Source organism: Octopus sinensis, linkage group LG6 (assembly GCF_006345805.1).
Source record: "Octopus sinensis linkage group LG6, ASM634580v1, whole genome shotgun sequence".
Classification (NCBI taxonomy): domain Eukaryota; kingdom Metazoa; phylum Mollusca; class Cephalopoda; order Octopoda; family Octopodidae; genus Octopus; species Octopus sinensis.
Window position 1 is genome coordinate 15,939,128 of NC_043002.1, and position 20,508 is coordinate 15,959,635.

Genomic DNA, 20,508 nt, shown 5'->3' on the forward strand with positions numbered 1-20,508 from the left:
CTTTGTTGTTGCTGATGTATCTTCTGCAGTTTTGTAGTTTGTATCAGTCTAGTCATTACCACCAACGGTGGAGAAAGTGCTCAGATCATAAAATGCAGAAAGTTCTAATGGAAAACATTTCTTTTTATATCGCAAATATATTTTCTCCTTTTCTATTGACTAGTTGAAATATTAAGAAATATACGAAATATTCTCAGTTGCAAGAAATAATTGAATCTCCAGTGAAGTTCACGTTTGATTCTGCTGGGACGGGAATAAAGTCATATGACCTTCCCGTATTTCTTCCGCATTGCGTTTATGCGGGCCTGATTCCGGCACAATAGTTGCTAGGGCTTTGTTCATACGTCATTACAATATAGCTATTTCATCAAAAGTTACTGGCACATAAATATCATCACTGTTCGTGTTCATGCTTGGTTTTCTATATCCTACAAATTTCCCGACACTTTCTATCTTAAATCTACGTTATGAGGTGAGGTTGTAGTTTTTATTGATATAACAGTCGTAAGAATTTGTGATGCAAGGTGTCTGCAAAAGCCGCTGTGACTCTAGAAATAGAGGTGTACAAAGCATACTGCAGTCAATTCATGCTAAATTTGCTCTTCGGTAAAACCGTCCCCGAAACCAAATAAAAAATTTCATCTCAGATCATGATGCACAGTAATAGTGAGGCAACATTCGTCGGTGTACACCACTTGTTAGGTATCCGTATTATTTTAAGCCTGGTGAGGAAATCGTTCATCAATATAACAGATAAAAGGGGAGCAAAATATAAGCTCGTATGAGTTCAAATGAAAGCAAGAAGTACGCATCCTGTAAACATTTACACATCGAACTAGTAGAAAAGTATTGATTAGCAAGCTCGAATTCGGTCACTAGCCATGCCGTTTCCCCATTCTCTCCGTTATATAATTAATACAGGGACATGTATAAATCAGATTAAGCTCTGACAATCAGTTGACTATCAGTTCCACTCAAACATTTCCATTACAAACATTACGTCTCTGATCACTAATGTTTCTTAAACTGTAAAAATCCCAACCCCTATTCCAAACTTCCAGAATTTCAACAGTCTAGAAGATTTTAGTGCACAAGTGTTAAATACATTTGTCAACTATGGAACGTTAAAAGCGTCATTACCATCGTTCTTGTAATGGTGATGGTTTCTATGCCTTCATTCAAACCAAGCTGATGTTGGAGTGTACCGCGTTTAGTAATTTCACCGGTCACTGATACCTCTTCCCCCTCTCAACTACTTCTGAATATTGTGAATGTACATACATACATGCATACATACATACATACATACATACATACATACATACATACATACACACACACACTAGAAAATCTCACGTTTTCGCAGAGAGTTGGGACGGCGGTTTTTCTAATGCTTGCCCTTTATTACCTAATTATTGACAATGAAGATATACATGATGGAAAATATATGAAACCCAATCAAATGAGCATAGAATAAAAAGATACATCCAAATCATACACCGTGCCACGTGGATTCTCACTAAGAATTTTAATATCACAACGTGGTGACTTACAAAAAATATTCAATAAAAATGTAATTCTCTTAAGCTAGTTCTTGAATCTTCATCCTTGAAAGTAGTGAGCTCACACACGCATGCGTACATAATGAAAGAGAGAATCTTGTTTGTTTATCTGTGGCCGAACGAACCAATGATCATACATACATACATACATACATACATACACAGACACACACACATATATATAGTTGGAATTTACAGGAAAAAGAAAAGACGTAGACAGGTGTATATAGTAACAAACACATGTATTAATATAACCCTCGGGAAAGTGAGAAAGTCTTTTACCTTTCCAGCTTAGGCTCTTCAACAGAAAGGAACACGATATATACATACATACATACATATATATATATATATATATATATATATATATATATATTATATATATATATATATATATAGATAGATAGATATATGCATATACATGCATATATTCATTAATACTCTTTTACTTGTTTCAGTCATTTGGCTGGGGCCATGCTGGAGCACCGCCTTTCATCGAGCAACTCGACCCCGGGACTTATTCTTTTGTAAGCCCAGTACTTATTATATCGGTCTCTTTTGCCGAACCGCTAAGTAACGGGGACATAAACACACCAGCATCGGTTGTCAAGCAATGCTAGGGGGACACACACAAATACACACACGCATACATATATATATACGACGGGCTTCTTTCAGTTTCCGTCTACCAAATCCACTCACAAGGCTTTGGTCGGCCCGAGGCTATAGTAGAAGACACTTGCCCAAGGTGCCACGCAGTGGGACTGAACCCAGAACCATGTGGTTGGTAAACAAGCTACTTACCACACAGCCACTCCTGCGCTTCATTAAATTTGTTTTAAGATTTCTTGCCAAATAGAGAAGCAGTCTGTTTCTAGCCCAGGTCTACGGCTCCTTCATTGGATGTATACTATCCATTTACATCTTCGATATTTTTACATTTCGGCTTTGATTTATCTATAATCATATTGCTAACATTTTATGCTTAACGCGATTGGAACCTAAAATTTTTGCCTTTTGATATTTCATTATAATTATAGAATAAAATAATGAAAAGCTTATTATAAAGATAAAAAGGATACTACACTTCATTGTTGTTCATTTTACTTTGCAAACGTACCCAGAAAACGTAGCAAAATTATTCAAGTATACATTAAGAAGAAAGCGATCAAGTTCATAAAACTGCGAATCTCAAAAATAATAGTTTTATTTTCAGCACAAGGTAAGCGATTTTCAGGGAAGAAGCTTAACTAATTCTGTCGAATCCAGTGATTCGAAGAATTGTTATTTAGTTGAGCCCACGCAATAAAAACAAATTTAACCTTGCAGAATTTGAACTCTGAATTTAAAATATCTGAGAAATGCTTGGAAGAAGTTTTCCATCCTAATATCTCAAATAATTGTTTCAAACTGATGCACTAGAACAGCGGTATTCAGGAGACGGGATACGTAGATGGTATGGGGCAAATTATTTTACAGCCAGCTTATTTTATCAGTATCGGCCATACAGTTGAAACATATATATCAGTCATAATGTGACAGGTGTCAAGTCATTTCAAACATAAACACACACACACACACACACACACACACACATATATATATATATAATATATATATATATATATCACAATCAAGGAACGGCCATAATAGGCCATTCACCCACTAGAAATAACAGCCAAAAAGCTTCAACCGCAAAATAACATTAATTCCGTAAATCAGGAGAAAATTAAAAAACATTTACCCTGAAATTCCTTAGACGATGCACCGTTTCTTCTACTGTTTAATGGTAAATTAACCTGATTAAATTAAATCAAGCCAATCTACCATAGGCCCTTAGATTCATCAGTAAGGAATAGCCAAATCGGAACAGATATTTTTCACGAGGCATTCTCGTCCATGCCTCGCCAATATCTGACCTAAAATTTTCAAATCGTCGCACTCGCGCCAAATTTATCGGCAGCAAATAAATATAAGCCGCCGATTCCATTACGGAACCAACCAGAAAATTCATAATTAATCAATTAATTATATATATATATAATATATATATATATATATATAATATATGATGTATAACATTGTCATATATAAATCCGCTGTCATTTTATATAGATAATTATTTCGATGAAAGATTGCACCTAAGTTGAAAATGAAAATGAATGTGAATGTGTAGAAAAAACAAGATACGATTTTTATTACATGCTTGACTGACAAGTATTGCGTGTTGTCAGTTAACGTAGCGTTAATATAATATACTTAATTTACTCAAGATGAAGGCACATGGCTCAATGGCCAGAGAGTCGAGCTTACGACCGTGAGGTTGTGAGTTCGAATCACGGACGGAGCTGCGTTTTATATTTCACGTTGCTCCAGTTCAATCAGCGGTAAAAATGAGTTGCGACGTCACAGGTGACAAGCTGAATCTGCTGTTGCCTTTCCTTTGGATAACACTGCTGGCGTGGAGAAGGGAGGCCGGTATGCATGGGCGACTGCTGGACTTCCATATAAAAAAAAACAACCTTGCCCGGTCTGGTGATTGGCGGGGGGGGGTAACTTTCTTGCTGCAATTCCATGTTTAGCCATGACCGAAGGGGGTCTCAATACACAAGATATATATACTATAAATTAATCACATGTCAAAATATATTGCACTAGGAACTTCAGTTTTGGCGACCCGTCCAAACAACTTAAAGTATATTATTACATTTATCCCAAAATTCATTTTCTGTTAATTATATATGTTTTAACAAGTGCTAATAAGGGGTATAGCTGGCATAATCGTTAGCCTTGCGGGAAAAATAATTAGCTACATTTCGTCCGTGTTTGAAGTCGATTCACTTCGCCTTTCATCTATTGAATAAGTAACAGTTACGCACCGAGGATGATGAAATCGAACAATCCTTCCCCGAATTTTGGGCCTATTGCCGAAAACTTGTTTTAGATAAACTATGCAGGTATAATGTAATATGCAGGTATGATATAAAATATGCAGGTATAATGTGGTAGGTTATTATTGGTCTTTCATTGGTTAATATCATTTTAAATATTTTTGGATCAATTCTCTGACAAACTATTTCCCTCCAAAGTTTGTAAGAACATCATATAGACAATGTTCTGCTCATGAGCCATTTTTTTAAAAGGATCTTGAAACGAATAACGGCATTAATTCTATTATGTGTTTTACAGGCATACGTATATATATATATATATATATGTAAAATATTATTAGAGACAAAACCACTATTTTGCAAAACAAACAAGGAAAGACTTAATCAATACATAAAATTTTAATAAATAGTCAAAAAACCGCCACTACAATTGTTTCTTGTCTTGATCGACAATCTTCAGGTGGACTTCCAATAAGTCAGTTTTAATTGGAAGTCCACCTGAAGATTGTCGATCAAGACAAGAAACAATTGTAGTGGCGGTTTTTTTTACTATTTATTAAAATTTTATGTATTGATTAAGTCTTTCCTTGTTTGTTTTGCAAAATAGTGGTTTTGTCTCTAATAATATTTTATAATATTTTACTATAAAATTGGATTTAATCCTAAATCTGATTTTTTCCCTGTAAATTTGGATTTATTCCCTAATATTTATTATTTATATATATATATATATATATATATATATGTAAATGCCACCGTATACACACTTATACTGTAGAAATCTACATATAGTAACATACACTGAATGTAACATATATATATGGTATATTTTTATAACCGACACATTCATATATATATATATATATATATATATATATATACAGTATTAATATGCTGGGTATAATTTCAACGAATAAAGCCATATTTGTATATGAATGGTCTTTGTGATAGGTAATAAAAAATGAGTTTAACTTGAAACGTGATGAGAGAGAGAGAGAGAGACAGACAGACAGACAGAGAAATATATAAGTTGATTGGGAGTGAGGGAAAAATAGATTTATAGTCTTGTTTTGCTAATGAAATACTACGTCTAAAGCGTTGAAGAAAATCAATAAAAACTGCAAATATATATCACAAAGAAAAAGATAAAACAACGATGCTTATTGACCGAAATACTGATTGAGGGTAAATTTAATACACTGCTTCCTCTATGTAGCGATCTTTGAAAACCCAGTAAAACAAACAAGTGATAAAACACATCATACTAACTACAACAACAACAACACATACAATGGTAACAAAGATATTTAATGTTAGTGTTTTGAGAGGGACGGAGTTATGAGAGACTGAATCAAAAGTGATAAACTGAATGACAGATATTTAATGAATTTGGCACAGATTCAAAAGAAATATGTTCGGGAGATGATTTGTGTATATAAGTATGAAGGGAGGTATGTAGTTAGGTATGTCTGCATGCATGCATACTCATATGTGTGTGATTTCATATACATACATACATACGTACATACATACATACATACATACATACATACATACATACACACACACACATATATATATATATATATATATATATATATATATATATATATATATATAGGTGAAGGTGTGGCCGTGTGGAAAGAAGATTGCTTCTCAACTACATGATTCCAGGTTCAGCCCTACTGCGCGGCACCTTGGGCAAGTGACTTCTACTATAATAGCCTCGGGTAGACCGAAGCCTTGTTTGTGGATTTGGTACATGGAAACTGAAAGAAGCCTGTCCTATATATATGTGCTGGTGTTGGACAAAATAATGGAAACTCTAAAAATTTTCAAATACATTAATTTTAATATGGCGTAGGACAGACTTTGGCAGTAATTACAGCATAAATTCTGCAAAGTTTGAACTGTTTCCAAAGCAATTTTTGACCATTCTTCAATTAAAACTGTCTCCAGTTCTGGTAATCATGATGGTGGAGGATATCGACTCCTTGTTTTTCTAAAATGCACTATAAATGTTCAACAATATTGAGATATGGGGACTGTGGTTGCCTGTAAAGATGTTCAACTTCACTAGAATACTTCTCGTGCTAATTAGATTTGTGAATAGGTGCCTCATCATCCTGAAAGATTGCGTTTCCCCCCAGAGGCAGTTCCGCAAACATAGGATGAATGTAATCAAATGCAATGCTTAAATAATGGAAACGCCTAGCATCATAATTTTGAAATATCTATAAACCGTCAAAAGCTTGTTTACTTTCATGTTTTTTTTTTTTACTTATCGTTAGTGTTGCTTGATATCTATTGCAAAAAATTACTAAAGTGGTGGTTTTCCGTAAAATCGGTTTTTTTTGCAACTTCCGTCGAACAGTTTTTTGCGGAAACTCTGTTCTCGAGGTGGTCATTAAGCTCTGTAGTGATTTTGGGAGCTGTACATTTGTGATCCTTTCTAACATTACGTTCCAGACAGTACTTCTTGATATACCAATCATTTCGGCTGTTTTTGTTACACTAGCGCCTGCTATACGAGCACCGACAATTTGACCCCTTTGAAAGACCGATAGATCTGTCATTTTCATGAATTTTAATTACCTTTTTCTGCCGATTTCTGAAATGAAACAGTAATTTTTTGCAACATATATCAAGCAACACTAATGATAAGTAAAAAAAACATGAAAGTAAACACGCTTTTGACGGTTTTATAGATATTTCAAAATTATGATGCTAGGCGTTTCCATTATTTTGGCCTAACCCCAGCATATATGTGTGTGTGTGTGCGTGTGTGTGTGTGTGTCTGTGTGTGTGTGTGTGTGTGTATTGTTCTTCCACCATCGCTTGACAACTGATGTTTGTTTACGTCCTCGTAAGCTAGCGGTTCGGCATAAGAAACAGATATAATAAGTACTAGGCTTACAAAAATAATTTCTGGGGTCGATATGTTCGACAAGAAGACGGTGTTCCAGCATGGCAGCTGTCAAATTACCGACTCAATTAAAAGAGTAATATACACATACAGACACCCCGTATACATTACAACCCGATATACAAGCGTATATATATATATATATATATATATATATATATATATATAACATTGTATAAAAGGGCTTAGTAAAATAGATTACTTTGCCACATACTGAACTCATTAGAAATAGCAGCCAAAAAGAAGATTTTTTAGCCATTTCTAATACTATCTGAGTAAACACTATCTGAGAGAAATTTTCTTTAAGTATTAGAAATGGCTAAAAAATCTTTTTTTGGCTGCTATTTCTAATGAGTTCAGTATGTGGCAAAGTAATTTATTTTACTAAGCCCTTTTATACAATGTAATATTTTGAATTCGCCTTAAATGGTCCCTTTACATACTGAATACTTGGTGAAATTGATTAATAACTAATTAATTTTACCCTCAATTGTTGAAATTATAATTCATTTCTCTCTGTTTAATGCCTCGGTTTTCACCGATAAAATATGGTGTTTACTAGTCTGACCCACGTGGGTGGAAGGGGGAGAGCAGGAATTCTTCGCTTGCATATTTTGAATTTGTTGGCACTGTTAGTTTGAACGGCTCTTCTGAGGTGAAAAGTCGCCAAAAGGGTATGCTCCTACTTTCAGTGTTTCCAAATCCGAATTAAGAAATTTGGGGCTGACGAAAGAAATGTCGAATTGTATTTGGCTGGTCTAGAAACGTACTGTTACGGTTTAGCTGGTGCATTTCCTGGTGACCCACATTGGAATTATGGTTCCGGCATGTCTAGTAGAAAAGTGACAGTCTTTTGTTTAATGGAGGACTAATGGGTTTTGGAATGACCTGTGACCTTGTGCGGGTAAATTAGGGGTCGCTCTGGGCACCCCTTGAAGAAGTGAAGAGGAGGACAGATTAAGGGAATCTAAGAGCAGATGGAGAGGGTATTGACAGTAGGAGAGAAGGACAGGCAGAAAGTTTGGTAGAGCTGTCATGCGAGAGATAGAGTATAAGACTAAGGGACAGATAGAGAGGCTAAGGGACAGTAGGCGATATAGATAGAGTAAGGAATCAGATAGCAAATAGAAAGACTATAGGTGGTAGAACAGAGGGAGATGAGGGAGTGGAAGTCAGGACAAGGAAGTGAGGTTCTGGGCAGTCGTTGAGCGGTCGTCAAGAAGGGCAGTTCGCAGTTGGTCGTCAGGAAGGATGGATCTGGCAGTCGTTGAGCGGTCGTCGAAGAACACAGACGGACTCTGGATGTCAGAGCGAGTGGATGGAACCTTGGATTTAAGGAGCAAGCGTTGGAATTCCTGGGAGCGAGCTGGGATGCGAGGAGGCCTAGGGGCAAGCGATTGGAATATGCACAGAGGGGAATTAGCAGAGTATTCAGAGGATTTGGCAGTATTCAGAGATGAGTGCAGAATGGGACACTGGCGATTCAGTTAGGAATTAAGGTATGTGTTTGTGCATTGATATGTGTCACGGTGTATACGGACCGACAGAAAAGAACAGTCAAGGACTCTGTCGATGTGGTCGATAAAGGACATTGTGAATTGAGTAAAGGACTTGTTGAATTGTAACGTGAATTGTTGTGATACGAACATTGTATAATGTATCGAAGTGTTCTGATTGGACTGTGACGTATCGTGAACATTATTTGATCTGGGCTTGTTGTGTCGTTACTGAACACTGTTATATTGTTACATGCATGTTGTTAAATGCTTTGATCTGTGGTATACCGTATGATGTATTGATTTGTTGTTTGCCTTAAATGTATTTGATGTGTAGCAATTGATTGTCGTATTAACTGTTGTTTGAATATAAGCCAGTGTTGCCAGTTGTTGACTTGCCTCTTTGGGTTGAATCTCGGGTTGTGCCTCTGTATCTCTGTGCTGTTGAGGTTGTGGCAGTATCTATCTGTATCTCCTCTCTCCGCCTCTTTGGGTTCCGTGGCGGAACTTGTGTGAGCCGTTCGGGACGGGCGACGACGGGTGATTCCGCCGTAACAGTACGTTCTCAAATAATCTTTGCACTTGTGATTTTTTAATGTTTTTACCCCCATACCTTCGTGGGTTATTTTGAGTAAACACTATCTGAGAGAAATTTTCTTTAAGTATTAGAAATGGCTAAAAAATCTTTTTTTTTGCTGCTATTTCTAATGAGTTCAGTATGTGGCAAAGTAATTTATTTTACTAAGCCCTTTTATACAATGTAATATTTTGAATTCGCCTTAAATGGTCCCTTTACATACTGAATACTTGGCGAAATTGATTAATAACTAATTAATTTTACCCTCAATTGTTGAAATTATACATATATATATATATATATATATATACATACATACATACAAGCATACATAGCCATATAATGCAACTATGCATGCGTCTTTGTATATGTATTTGCATACTCTCTTTTTACTCTTTTACTTGTTTCAGTCATTTGACTGTGGCCATGCTGGAGCACCGCCTTTATTCGAGCAAATCGACCCCAGGACTTATTCTTTGTAAGCCTAGTACTTATTCTATCGTCTGTTTTGCCGAACCGCTAGGTTACGGGGACGTAAACACAGACACCCCCCCCCCACACACATACACACACATAGATATATATATATGTATGTATGTGTATGTATATATATATATATATATATATATTATATATATATATATATATATATATATATATATATATATATATATATATATATATATATATATATACGACGAGCTTCTTTCTGTTTCCGTCAACCAAATCCATTCACAAGGCACTTGGCTAAGCTGCCACGCAGTGGGACTGAACACGGAACCATGTGGGTCATAGCAAGATACTTACCACACAGCCACTCCTACGCATATCAACTTTTGTCTATATATATATTGTGTATGTTTGCGCGTGGATGTGTGCATTTGGAAATTCGTTGTTTGATTATTTTCCTCACAGAAGGGAGAGCGAAATTTTGCCATGTGTCAATTCTCTTTCACTCTTGTTATTATAAGAAACTAAACAAAGTTGTGGAAACACGGTATTATCTTATTTTTAATTCCATTTCGTCATTTCAAATATCTCACCGCTGTTATTCATAGATACAATATACTACAACGACTATATTTGAATATCCTCAGACCTATGGCACAATTTTTAAAAGAAATTATATTATAGGAGTGGCTGTGTGGTAAGTAGCTTGCTACCCAACCACATGGTTCCAGGTTCAGTCCCACTGTGTGGCACTTTGAGCAAGTGTCTTCTACTATAGCCTCGGGTCGACCAAAGCCTTTTAAGTGAATTTGGTACACGGAAACTGAAAGAAGCCTGTCGTATATATGTATATATATATATATATGTATGTGTGTGTGTGTTTGTCTGTCTGTGTTTGTCTCCCTAGCATTGCTTGACAACCGATGCTGGTGTGTTTACGTCCCCGTCACTTAGCGGTTCGGCAAAAGAGACCGATAGTATAAGTACTAGGCTTATAAAGATAAAGTCCCGGGGTCGATTTGCTCGACTAAAGGCGGTGCTCCAGCATGGCCGCAGTCAAATGACTGAAACAAGTAAAAAAAAAAGAGTATATAATTAGCACTTTAAAATGAGCAATATTGTGAAAAATATGGAAGGTGGGAAAAGACAGAATAATTTCACAAAATATTTGAGAAACGGAAAATCGTTTCAGTTCCTAATATAACAATTATATAAAAATTTGTATGTTTAATCGATATGTATTTACATCTTCTTGTTTCATATATTTTCAGATTTTTACATCAACCAGTCACCACAGCTAAACCAAAGGTGGCCTCAACATTCAAGTGTGCCTCAAAATCACATCGGTGTAGCTCGTGCTTCCGGTTTCGTAGGAAAACGTGGACATATGCTTTCCGATGATGACGATGAAGATACTGACAAATACTTCAAAAAACTTCATCTCTCCGAACGGAGGTCTACATGGCAACATACAAAAACTCGTAATCCTCTATCTGTCTCACGTATTGCGGAGTATTGCAATTCCCCCATGTTACCAGTCGGTGGCTCAGAAGGTATTTTATTTTATATCGAATAATATTTCTGTTGTGTCTGGGGAGAGTCATTCTCTTTTAGTGCCTTATTATTTAAAAGAATAATATTTCGAAATTCTTGAAATTATATATTGCAATTTCAGCAGTTTAGCCTTTTGAAATTTTTTTTTCCTATTTGTTCATTAGTAATAAAATATAAAATTGCACAACTAAAATGCATTCATTACGCCCTGCATAATAAATTATGCCTCTTCAGATTTTAATTTTAAATCTATTCAAATTCAAATTCCAGAAACTTGCAAAAATAGAGCCAAATATATATCAGATGTACTTTCTTCTCAGATTTATTCTCTGTGGTCTTTACATTAGACAGGAATTTGATATTTTCGGTGATAAAACAAATAGCATAATTTGTGTGAATAGATACTTTCATTTTTCCCGTATGAGACAGTTGTGCACTTCAGTAACAGTCCTCACTTTGTTGGTAAAATATATACATATACGCATTTACTAGAAAAAGATCCTCCGACGGTTCAACTCTGTTACAAGTACCTATTCATTCATTACTCATAGCTAAAAAGGTGGAATGCAGTACTATGTTTATTGTTGTTAACAATTGGGCCCTTAATCATATTTTATTGAGTAGATCCGATAAATAAAAAGCATTCGGAACATTACTTTGAAGTATGTTTGCAGATCAGTGATTACACAAACCATTTTAACACTGTTTATTGAAGGTGCTGTCTGTGAGTTTTCATTGTTATTTCATGATTGGTTGTTGACTAATTGATAGTAAAATCTAAATGTCGAGTTTACTATCCAGATTTGACGATGAAATATTGCCAAACATCAGCAGTTAAACAAGTTTTGTTTTATGGTTTTATACTCTTGAGTGTACCACATTTGTGAGTAGCACAATATTCAAATGTTTCCATAATTAAATATATTACGTAGATGGTAAAATTCAGCATAACGACAATTTCTAGTGCGACTTCGGTTCCTTAGTGAAAGCATTTCTTTACGTAATGTTTGCTAATGGAGCTCCACGAACAATGCAAGTGACAGCATGGTGACTTGCTTTCTTTCTGTATAATGCCGTGAGCTTTGCAAACGTCTCGTCCACAATGTAGTTTAAATGGACGGTATATATAAATTCTTATTACTTATGTTTAAGTAACACATTCTCGCTGGAAATAAAGAATTGATGTTATTTGGTCAAAACTGTACTAAGATTTGCTTTTTTTGCTTTATTAAATTATGTGTCTGAAAAAGGGGCATTAGTTACAGTAATACATACAACAAAATAGAAGACGTGCAGGGGTTGCTATAGGTCAAGCATAGACCAATGTTTAAGAAGCATTTTTTCTAAATCATGTTGGCTAAGTTTCAGCTCCACTATACAGCATCTTAGGCAAGAGTTTCCTGATATAGTTCCGGGTTTAACTTAGTTTTGTGAGAAGACTTAATAGGTGGAAACTAACAAAAGCCTATCGTGTGAGTGTGTGTGTTTTGACATAGATTGTTGGTTATAAACTGTCATCACCGTCACACAAGAGATATTGTTCGTTTTCAGTATTTGAAAACATGTATGGGCATAGGAAATACTTGCAGCTGAGATTAGCGATACGATAATCTTGCAGCAGTAGAAAAACCACCTTAACAAATACCTTTTTGCCCCTGCAAGCATAGAAAAGTGAACGTTAAATGATGGTGCGGAGAAGTGGAAGACATGTTTCGACATGTCTCTCTCCGTTGGAGAAGTTGTGATTACATTTGGACACATTCCCATGATAGAAAAGGGTAAATGAGTAGAATATCATAACGTACGTCAGTGTTCTTTTAAATCAAATGCTAATTGTAGCTAAATTCTTTGAATTCTCTTCCATTTGGCCATTTCAATTTACGGTATGGTAATTTAATTTTCTTTCTTTGTTGTGTTTTATATAACTTTCAGGAAGTTATAAAAGCTGGCGACATATAAGAACGAAGTTATCGATATTACTTAATAGTAGATTTTATTGGTAAAATAGTGGATTGCTGTGAATGGCAAACGGTAATATTAGTTAGGATCAGATTCAAGTTACTCAGCTTTATGGTTTAAAAGCAAATCCTATAAAATATCAAAAGTAGATTTTGACTATCAAGATCTCAGAGTCGGTAAATTTAGAATTCTTGCCCATTTAATGGACTTTGTCGTCCAAACTAAATTAGTGACTAAATTAGTGGTCGGTGATTAGTGTCAACGCTAGAAATGTATATATGGAGAGAGAAATCAATAAGAATGGTATGCGGCAGAAAGAAGAGAGGGCAGCTTTTAAAGCTTTGTTCTTTTCATTATGTAGTACCGTCCTTCCACATTCTGTGATCAAATAACGATCCAATCTATTTTGTTTCTCATCAGTTCTTAAGCAAGTAATATAATTCCAAGGGTTTCATTATAGAAGTATTCAACGATGGTGATTCTCTATCTACGCAAAATCATCTTTATAAACTAATATTTATAAATGCTTATGAAAACGCATTCCTCATATTTGGCAAGCTTATTATTATAATGTGTTTCCTGTCCATTCGTTTTATTATATAACAAATGTTCATCTTACATTTCTTTATCTTTGTGGAAGCTGTCATTGCGACAGAATTCCATTTGAGTACTCAAACCCATTATCACTTTCGAGCCCCATTTAGTTAGAAATGCTGGCGGAAATTAATTCCAAAACTGCATTTATATTCAAAACTATGTATGATATAATATTCGTAACTTTTCAGTAAATTCTTTCCATTACTTATCTAAAGGAATCTTTTGGGGCGTTAAATATGTATTCCATATGTAAGCGAGTTAATGAGAAACGCTTCGTATATATTCTAATGGGTAAACGATGTGTTCTCTGACGAGTAAAGGAAAAGGAGAAAGAGAAAGGGGAGATGGTTGTAGAAAATTTTAATTAGTTTTGTTCGATTTTCTTAAAAAAGCTTTATGTGCTTTTAATGCATGAAATACGTATTCAAGTATAATAGATAAGTATAATAAAATAATGTGTTTCTGTGTAAGAATTGTGTTCTCGTTGTTTCCCTCAAGTTAGAAGTAGAGCGTAGAGCAGTTTACTTACTTTCTATATTTTCATGAACGTAAGAATAATAGAGGGTGTATAAAATGCCATTATGTAAATTGCTAAATGATTGTCATTTGCTTTCCTTTCTTGCTCTTACAGTTATACAAATAAATTTACGAATTTGCTGTAAACCTAGAACTTGACAACTCGAACAGCCAGATACAATATAGCCAAGTTGCCATTGAATTGAGCACTACGGCTTTGACAGAATAAAGATAAATTGGAAACACATTATGCATTTATCTCAGGCAGCGAGCTGGTAGAATCGTTTGTACGCCGGGCGAAATGCTTTGTGAGTTCAAATTCCGTTGAGATCGACTTTACTGGAGCATTTCGTCTGTCGTTACGTTCTGAGTTCAAATTCCGCCGAGGTCGACTTTGCCTTTCATCCTTTCGGGGTCGATTAAATAAGCATGAGTTACGCACTGGGGTCGATATAATCGACTTAATCCGTTTGTCTGTCCTTGTTTCTCCTCTCTGTGTTTAGCCCCTTGTGGGTAGTAAAGAAATAGGCATTTCGTCTGACGCTACGTTCTGAGTCCAAATTCCGCCGAGGTCGACTTTGCCTTTCATCCTTTCGGGGTCGATTAAATAAGTATCAGTTACGCACTGGGGTCGATATAATCGAGTTAATCCGTTTGCCTGTCCTTGTTTGTCCTCTCTGCGTTTAGCCCCTTGTGGGTAGTAAAGACATTGGTATTTCCCCCGTCGCTAAATTTTGAATTAATATTCCGCTGAGGTCAAATTTCGTTATCATACTTCAGGAGCGGTGAAATAAGTACCACTCACGCAGCACTGGTGTCGATGTAATCGAATATTCCCTCCGCTAAATTTAAGGCCTGGTGCCTAGTAGAAAGGATATAAAACAATTATCTCCAAACGTATGGCAGCCACAGCTAGACAGTCTCTCAGTCTTTTCTTCTCTCTCTCACTATTGACACAACGCTAAAACACACCAATCAGGTTGCGCATATTGCTTCTTAGCCTATTAGGGTTAATCTCGAAGAAAACAAAAAATATTGAAATGAACTTGGCTGATTGGTTAGAGCGTCAGATCAAGTGCTATGTAATATTCGATTTGACACTAGGCATTCTCAGTTCAAATCTCGTCAAAGTCAATTTTTTTTAGGCGCATGAGTGGCTATGTGGTAAGTAGCTTGCTTACCAACCACATGGTTCCGGGTTCAGTCCCACTGCGTGGCACCTTGGGCGAGTGTCTTCTACTATAGCCTCGGGCCGACCAAAGCCTTGTGAGTGGATTTGGTAGACGGAAACTGAAAGAAGCCCGTCGTATATATGTATGTGTGTGTGTTTTTGTGTCTGTGTTTGTCCCTCTAGCATTGCTCGAAAACCGATGCTGGTGTGTTTACGTCCCCGTCACTTAGCGGTTCGGCAAAAAGAAACCGATAGAATAAGTACTGGGCTTACAAAGGATAAGTCCCGGGCTTACAAAGAATAAGTCCCGGGGTCGAGTTGCTCGATCAAAGGCGGTGCTCCAGCATGGCCGCAGTCAAAATGACTGAAACGGGTAGAAGAGTAAAAGAGTAATACATTTAGAATTGCAGATTAACATTATTACAAATAATTCGTATACGACAAGGTGAGCTCGTGCAGATTGTTCTGTTCCAAATTCGGGGGCATGATCTTGTCCAAACTCGACCAAATATTTCAGACATTTTCATTTTTCAGTCACAGTAATTTTCGAGATTGTGAAGTCAAGTGGCTTAGTAATAAGGGTGTTGTTGTCGTGATCGTAGGTGTGCGGTCTTCATTCCTGAACCGGGCGGTGGTGTTCTTGAGGAAAACTCTTCATATTGAAGTTTTCGAATCCATTCAGCCTAAAAAAGTGAGTAATCCTTCGACAGACAGCTGTCCTGTCCAGATGGAGAATATAAGCAGCACAGAATATGGGAAACCGATTGCATGTGCCTAAGAGTAGAAAAAGACCTTAGGTTTAATTTAGAATTTTTATGTGATTTCTCGTGATCATTACACAACATCCGTGACCGGTGAGGCTGATGCTGAGCCCCTCTGCACGAAAATCATATTTTGATGAAAATATATCAGTTGAAGGAAAGACTCCGAAGGAAGAATTCGACTAGTTCATTTGTACGGAGAATGCCTTGTATGAGATAGTGAGGGAAAAGGATAGGAGTGATTTAGGTGACAAAGCTATTTAGGTCACTGTCTGTGTCATCTACTGCACAAGGAACTGGTTTCATTTTAAATTATTGTTTCCTATGAAACATTATTTATCGTATCCTGCTGACATTTCATTCTCTTCATCAGAACCATTTACAAATCTGAATTAATCATAAGTTCATTGGACATTAGAGAATATATATGGATATTATTATTTTTACATCTTTTGTCGTCTTATCCTAACATTCTAAATGTCATATCTGCTAAAATCGATAATTTGTTGATGACACGTGCATGTTATCATTCATTCTCACTGAAGCAAATAACAAAAAAGGTTACATCATGCTGTTTATATATTTCATTTTCTAGAACTAGACATGTAAACTGAGATGTCACTGTGTTGTATAATGAACGTATCATAAACGAGTTCACGTTCGATTATTGTTATAACAATTACGTAACAGGTTATATGAAGATAATTGTTTTAATTCGTGTGTGATGATACATTAAGAAAATTTCACATTCAGATTGAATTTGCCCTGACTTTTCATGTATCGATGGGCGAAATGCGCAGCCGTAATTCGTCTGCCGCTACATTCAGAGTTCAAATTCCGCCGAGGTCCACTTTGCTTTTCATCATTTCGGGGGTCGATTAAATAAGTACCAGTAAATATAATCGACTTAATCCGTTTGTCTGTCTTTAATTGTCCCCTCTATGTTTAGCCCCCTGTGGGCAATAAAGAAATAGATATTAATCGCTGTTTTTTTTTGTTGTTTTTTTAGGTGATGTTCCTCTGAAGTACAACTTGGAACAAGTTTATGTACTGATCAGACATGGTGATCGTACACCAATGCATTCGTTTCGGAACCATCCTAATCCAACGTTAGGATGTCATATGGATCAACAACTTTTTTCATCTTTCAGCCCATATTTAGAAGGATATTTGCCAACAATGATGGCATTCCAGGGTAAACAACATCCTGCCAGTGGATTTAAGAATTGGGCCCTTCATCCTAATCATCGAATTTGTGATGGATCTCAGTTAACCGGGCTCGGTGTTCTTCAGCATCTCCAGATAGGAGAATTTCTCAAAGATACATATGTACATCGATGGAGGTTATTCGGAAATAATTTCAATGCTCGAAAAGTCTATATTCGTAGCACCGAATACTCCAGAACTTACCAAAGTGCCATAGCTTTCCTCTATGGATTTCTACCGCATTTCAATCTCACAGAACTTCTCATTGAACGCTCATCCAATCTATTGATGTGCTCTCAACGTTATTTTGGTTCTTCTTGCCACTGTCCAGTAATCCATGCTCTAAAACAGTCAACCGATCGTCTAGCATCGTTTCTTATACAAAACAATTCACAGTATTACTATTTGGCACAGAAAATAGCCGCTGTATATAATTTAAAAGTCCCTCAACTTCCATGGGCCAGTGCAATGATGGACGTTTTTATGTTTTACGCCTGCCACAATATCAGTCTCCCTTGTAATGGCAAGGGTCAGTGCATAGATTGGATGGTATTGGACAATTTATGGGAACATCTCGATCAAAACGGGAATCGTCAGGTGACTTCGGACAGCACCAATCTAAAACGACACCGCCTTGCCACATACCCGTTTCTGTACGAGATCGTGCAATCAATGAAATCGTACATGCACGGAAACCCAACGACTAAACTCTTCCTTTACTCAGGTCACGACGTCACAGTAACACCTGTGCTAACTGCACTGGGTGCTCACAGTGGCAAATGGCCACCTTATGCTTCCAGAATAATATTCGAGATGTACAGTTTACGGCGAAACCGACAAAAGAAATATTACATTAGGCTATTATACAACGGACGTGATATAACAAATTTGACACCGTTTTGTAGTTCTGCTACAAGCGAGACCTTATGCTCATTCGAAAAATTTTCAAATTTTGTAAATAAAGACAGTTTAAGAAGAATTGGCATTAGTGACTATAAAGACGCTTGTAGTCAAGGACTCCAACCATCAGAAAATAAATAAACTACATAAAATTTTGTTTTTCAAATGGATGAAAGAGGTATTTCATGAATAAATAAACAGTCATATAAATTTCGAGGGAAAAGAAAACATAAATGTAAATAATGTCTGAATGTATGTATGTATGTTAGTTGCTAAATGCATACATACACACACACACACACTCACGTACACACACACAAGCTTATATAAATGTATATATATATATATACACACATATATATGCATAGAGACACACACATCTATGTATATGAACAATAAGAATATATATATATAGCTGTGTGTGATATGCATTTTATATATATATATATATATATATATATATATATACTTCATACTATATTATCTATAGACACTCACTCACACACAGAAAAACATTTCCTAGTGTCATATAATTTACATTTACACGAAAGCAAACCATATTTATATCGAGATGTATAAATTAGTATGTAAATTACACATATGTTAACATCTACACTTGTATATGCAGAAATATATATATACAGTATATATGTTGCACGCATATACATTTATATAAGTACAACAATGTGTATGTATATATAAAATATCCGAATACATTTATGTATGTGTACATATATATATATGTATATGTATTTTAGGTGTGTATGTATGTAAGAGCGTAAACGGCAAAGTGTATCATAACTGAGAATATATACATATATATGCGTATTTATATATAATATATGTATAAGTGTATATGCATATATATACGTAAATGTGTATATATATATATATATGATTATGTATGAATGTATAAGTATATATATGTGTGTATGTATATATCCATGTGCAGGAATACATATATATATATATATATGTATATACAGACATGTATATACGTATATATGCACACACATGTATACATATATATATATAATATATATATATATATATATATATATATTACGTGCACTCTCAAAATACCTGCATAGATTTTTATATCCTGAATGAAAACGATCTCATTAACTCGTTGGTGGATCATGGTGAAAAAAGATGGTCTCTGATATTTTTTTCTGTTTTATGGGTTGTTATTTTTGAAGACAAAGAAAGAAAATAAATTACAGAAAAAAAAACACGAAATGATATTGAATTAAAGGAAACAGCGCAGTTTCCATTTTTCTATTAAAATATTTGGTTTTGCTAAGTTTTTCATTTTCCTTTCTGGAAAGAAATGCATGAAAATAACATTTTAAGAATGTGATTCACAATACATCTATGTACATATAAGCATTTTTATCTTTTTTCGATTTTCTTATACATTAGAAATATATTTATTCCCGTCTTTCCAAATTTAAGTAGCTTCAAATTGAAGTAATTCTCTCTTTCGGTGATATTTGCTGAACGTTTTAAATATCCTTTCTTTCGCATATACATTCAGACACACAGACTGTAACTTGCATATTGCCTGGAAGTCGTCTTAATATATAGATAATATATAGACATTAGCAGTTCTTCCATACGGAAAATGCATAGATGTCTCTCACGCATATTGAAATGCTCTATCTAATTCATTGTGTTACTGATAGATGTGACACATTAAGAGCATATTTCAGAATTTTCATAATGCAAACCTGATATGCCGCTTTTGTACGTATCATAGAATTATATACAATCAAGTGATTGCGATACATTCATTTCTGAAAAACATTTGTAAAACGTATTAACATGTCCTTTTTTTCTACGCAAGAAAATAAGCTCATTTTTTGACATGTAGAAGCAGGAGTGTCTATTCTCAGCAGCTGATTTGGGATCATCACTTGATGCAGCAATACAGTTATCAGTC

The 20,508-nt window shown here is 35.4% G+C and overlaps 1 protein-coding gene across 2 annotated transcripts in view; it reads left to right on the plus strand.

The window, feature by feature from the left end:
- Window positions 1-18,766, plus strand: part of LOC115213479 (2-phosphoxylose phosphatase 1) — a 149,170-nt gene extending 130,404 nt beyond the window's left edge. For both annotated transcript variants that reach the window (XM_036503655.1, XM_029782471.2), the window contains 2 exons: window positions 11,174-11,455; window positions 17,470-18,766. In XM_036503655.1, coding sequence (XP_036359548.1) covers window positions 11,174-11,455; window positions 17,470-18,707 — 1,520 coding nt within the window. In that variant the 3' untranslated portion in view covers window positions 18,708-18,766. The remainder of the gene's footprint in view (window positions 1-11,173; window positions 11,456-17,469) is intronic.
- Window positions 18,767-20,508: the final 1,742 nt, after the last annotated feature.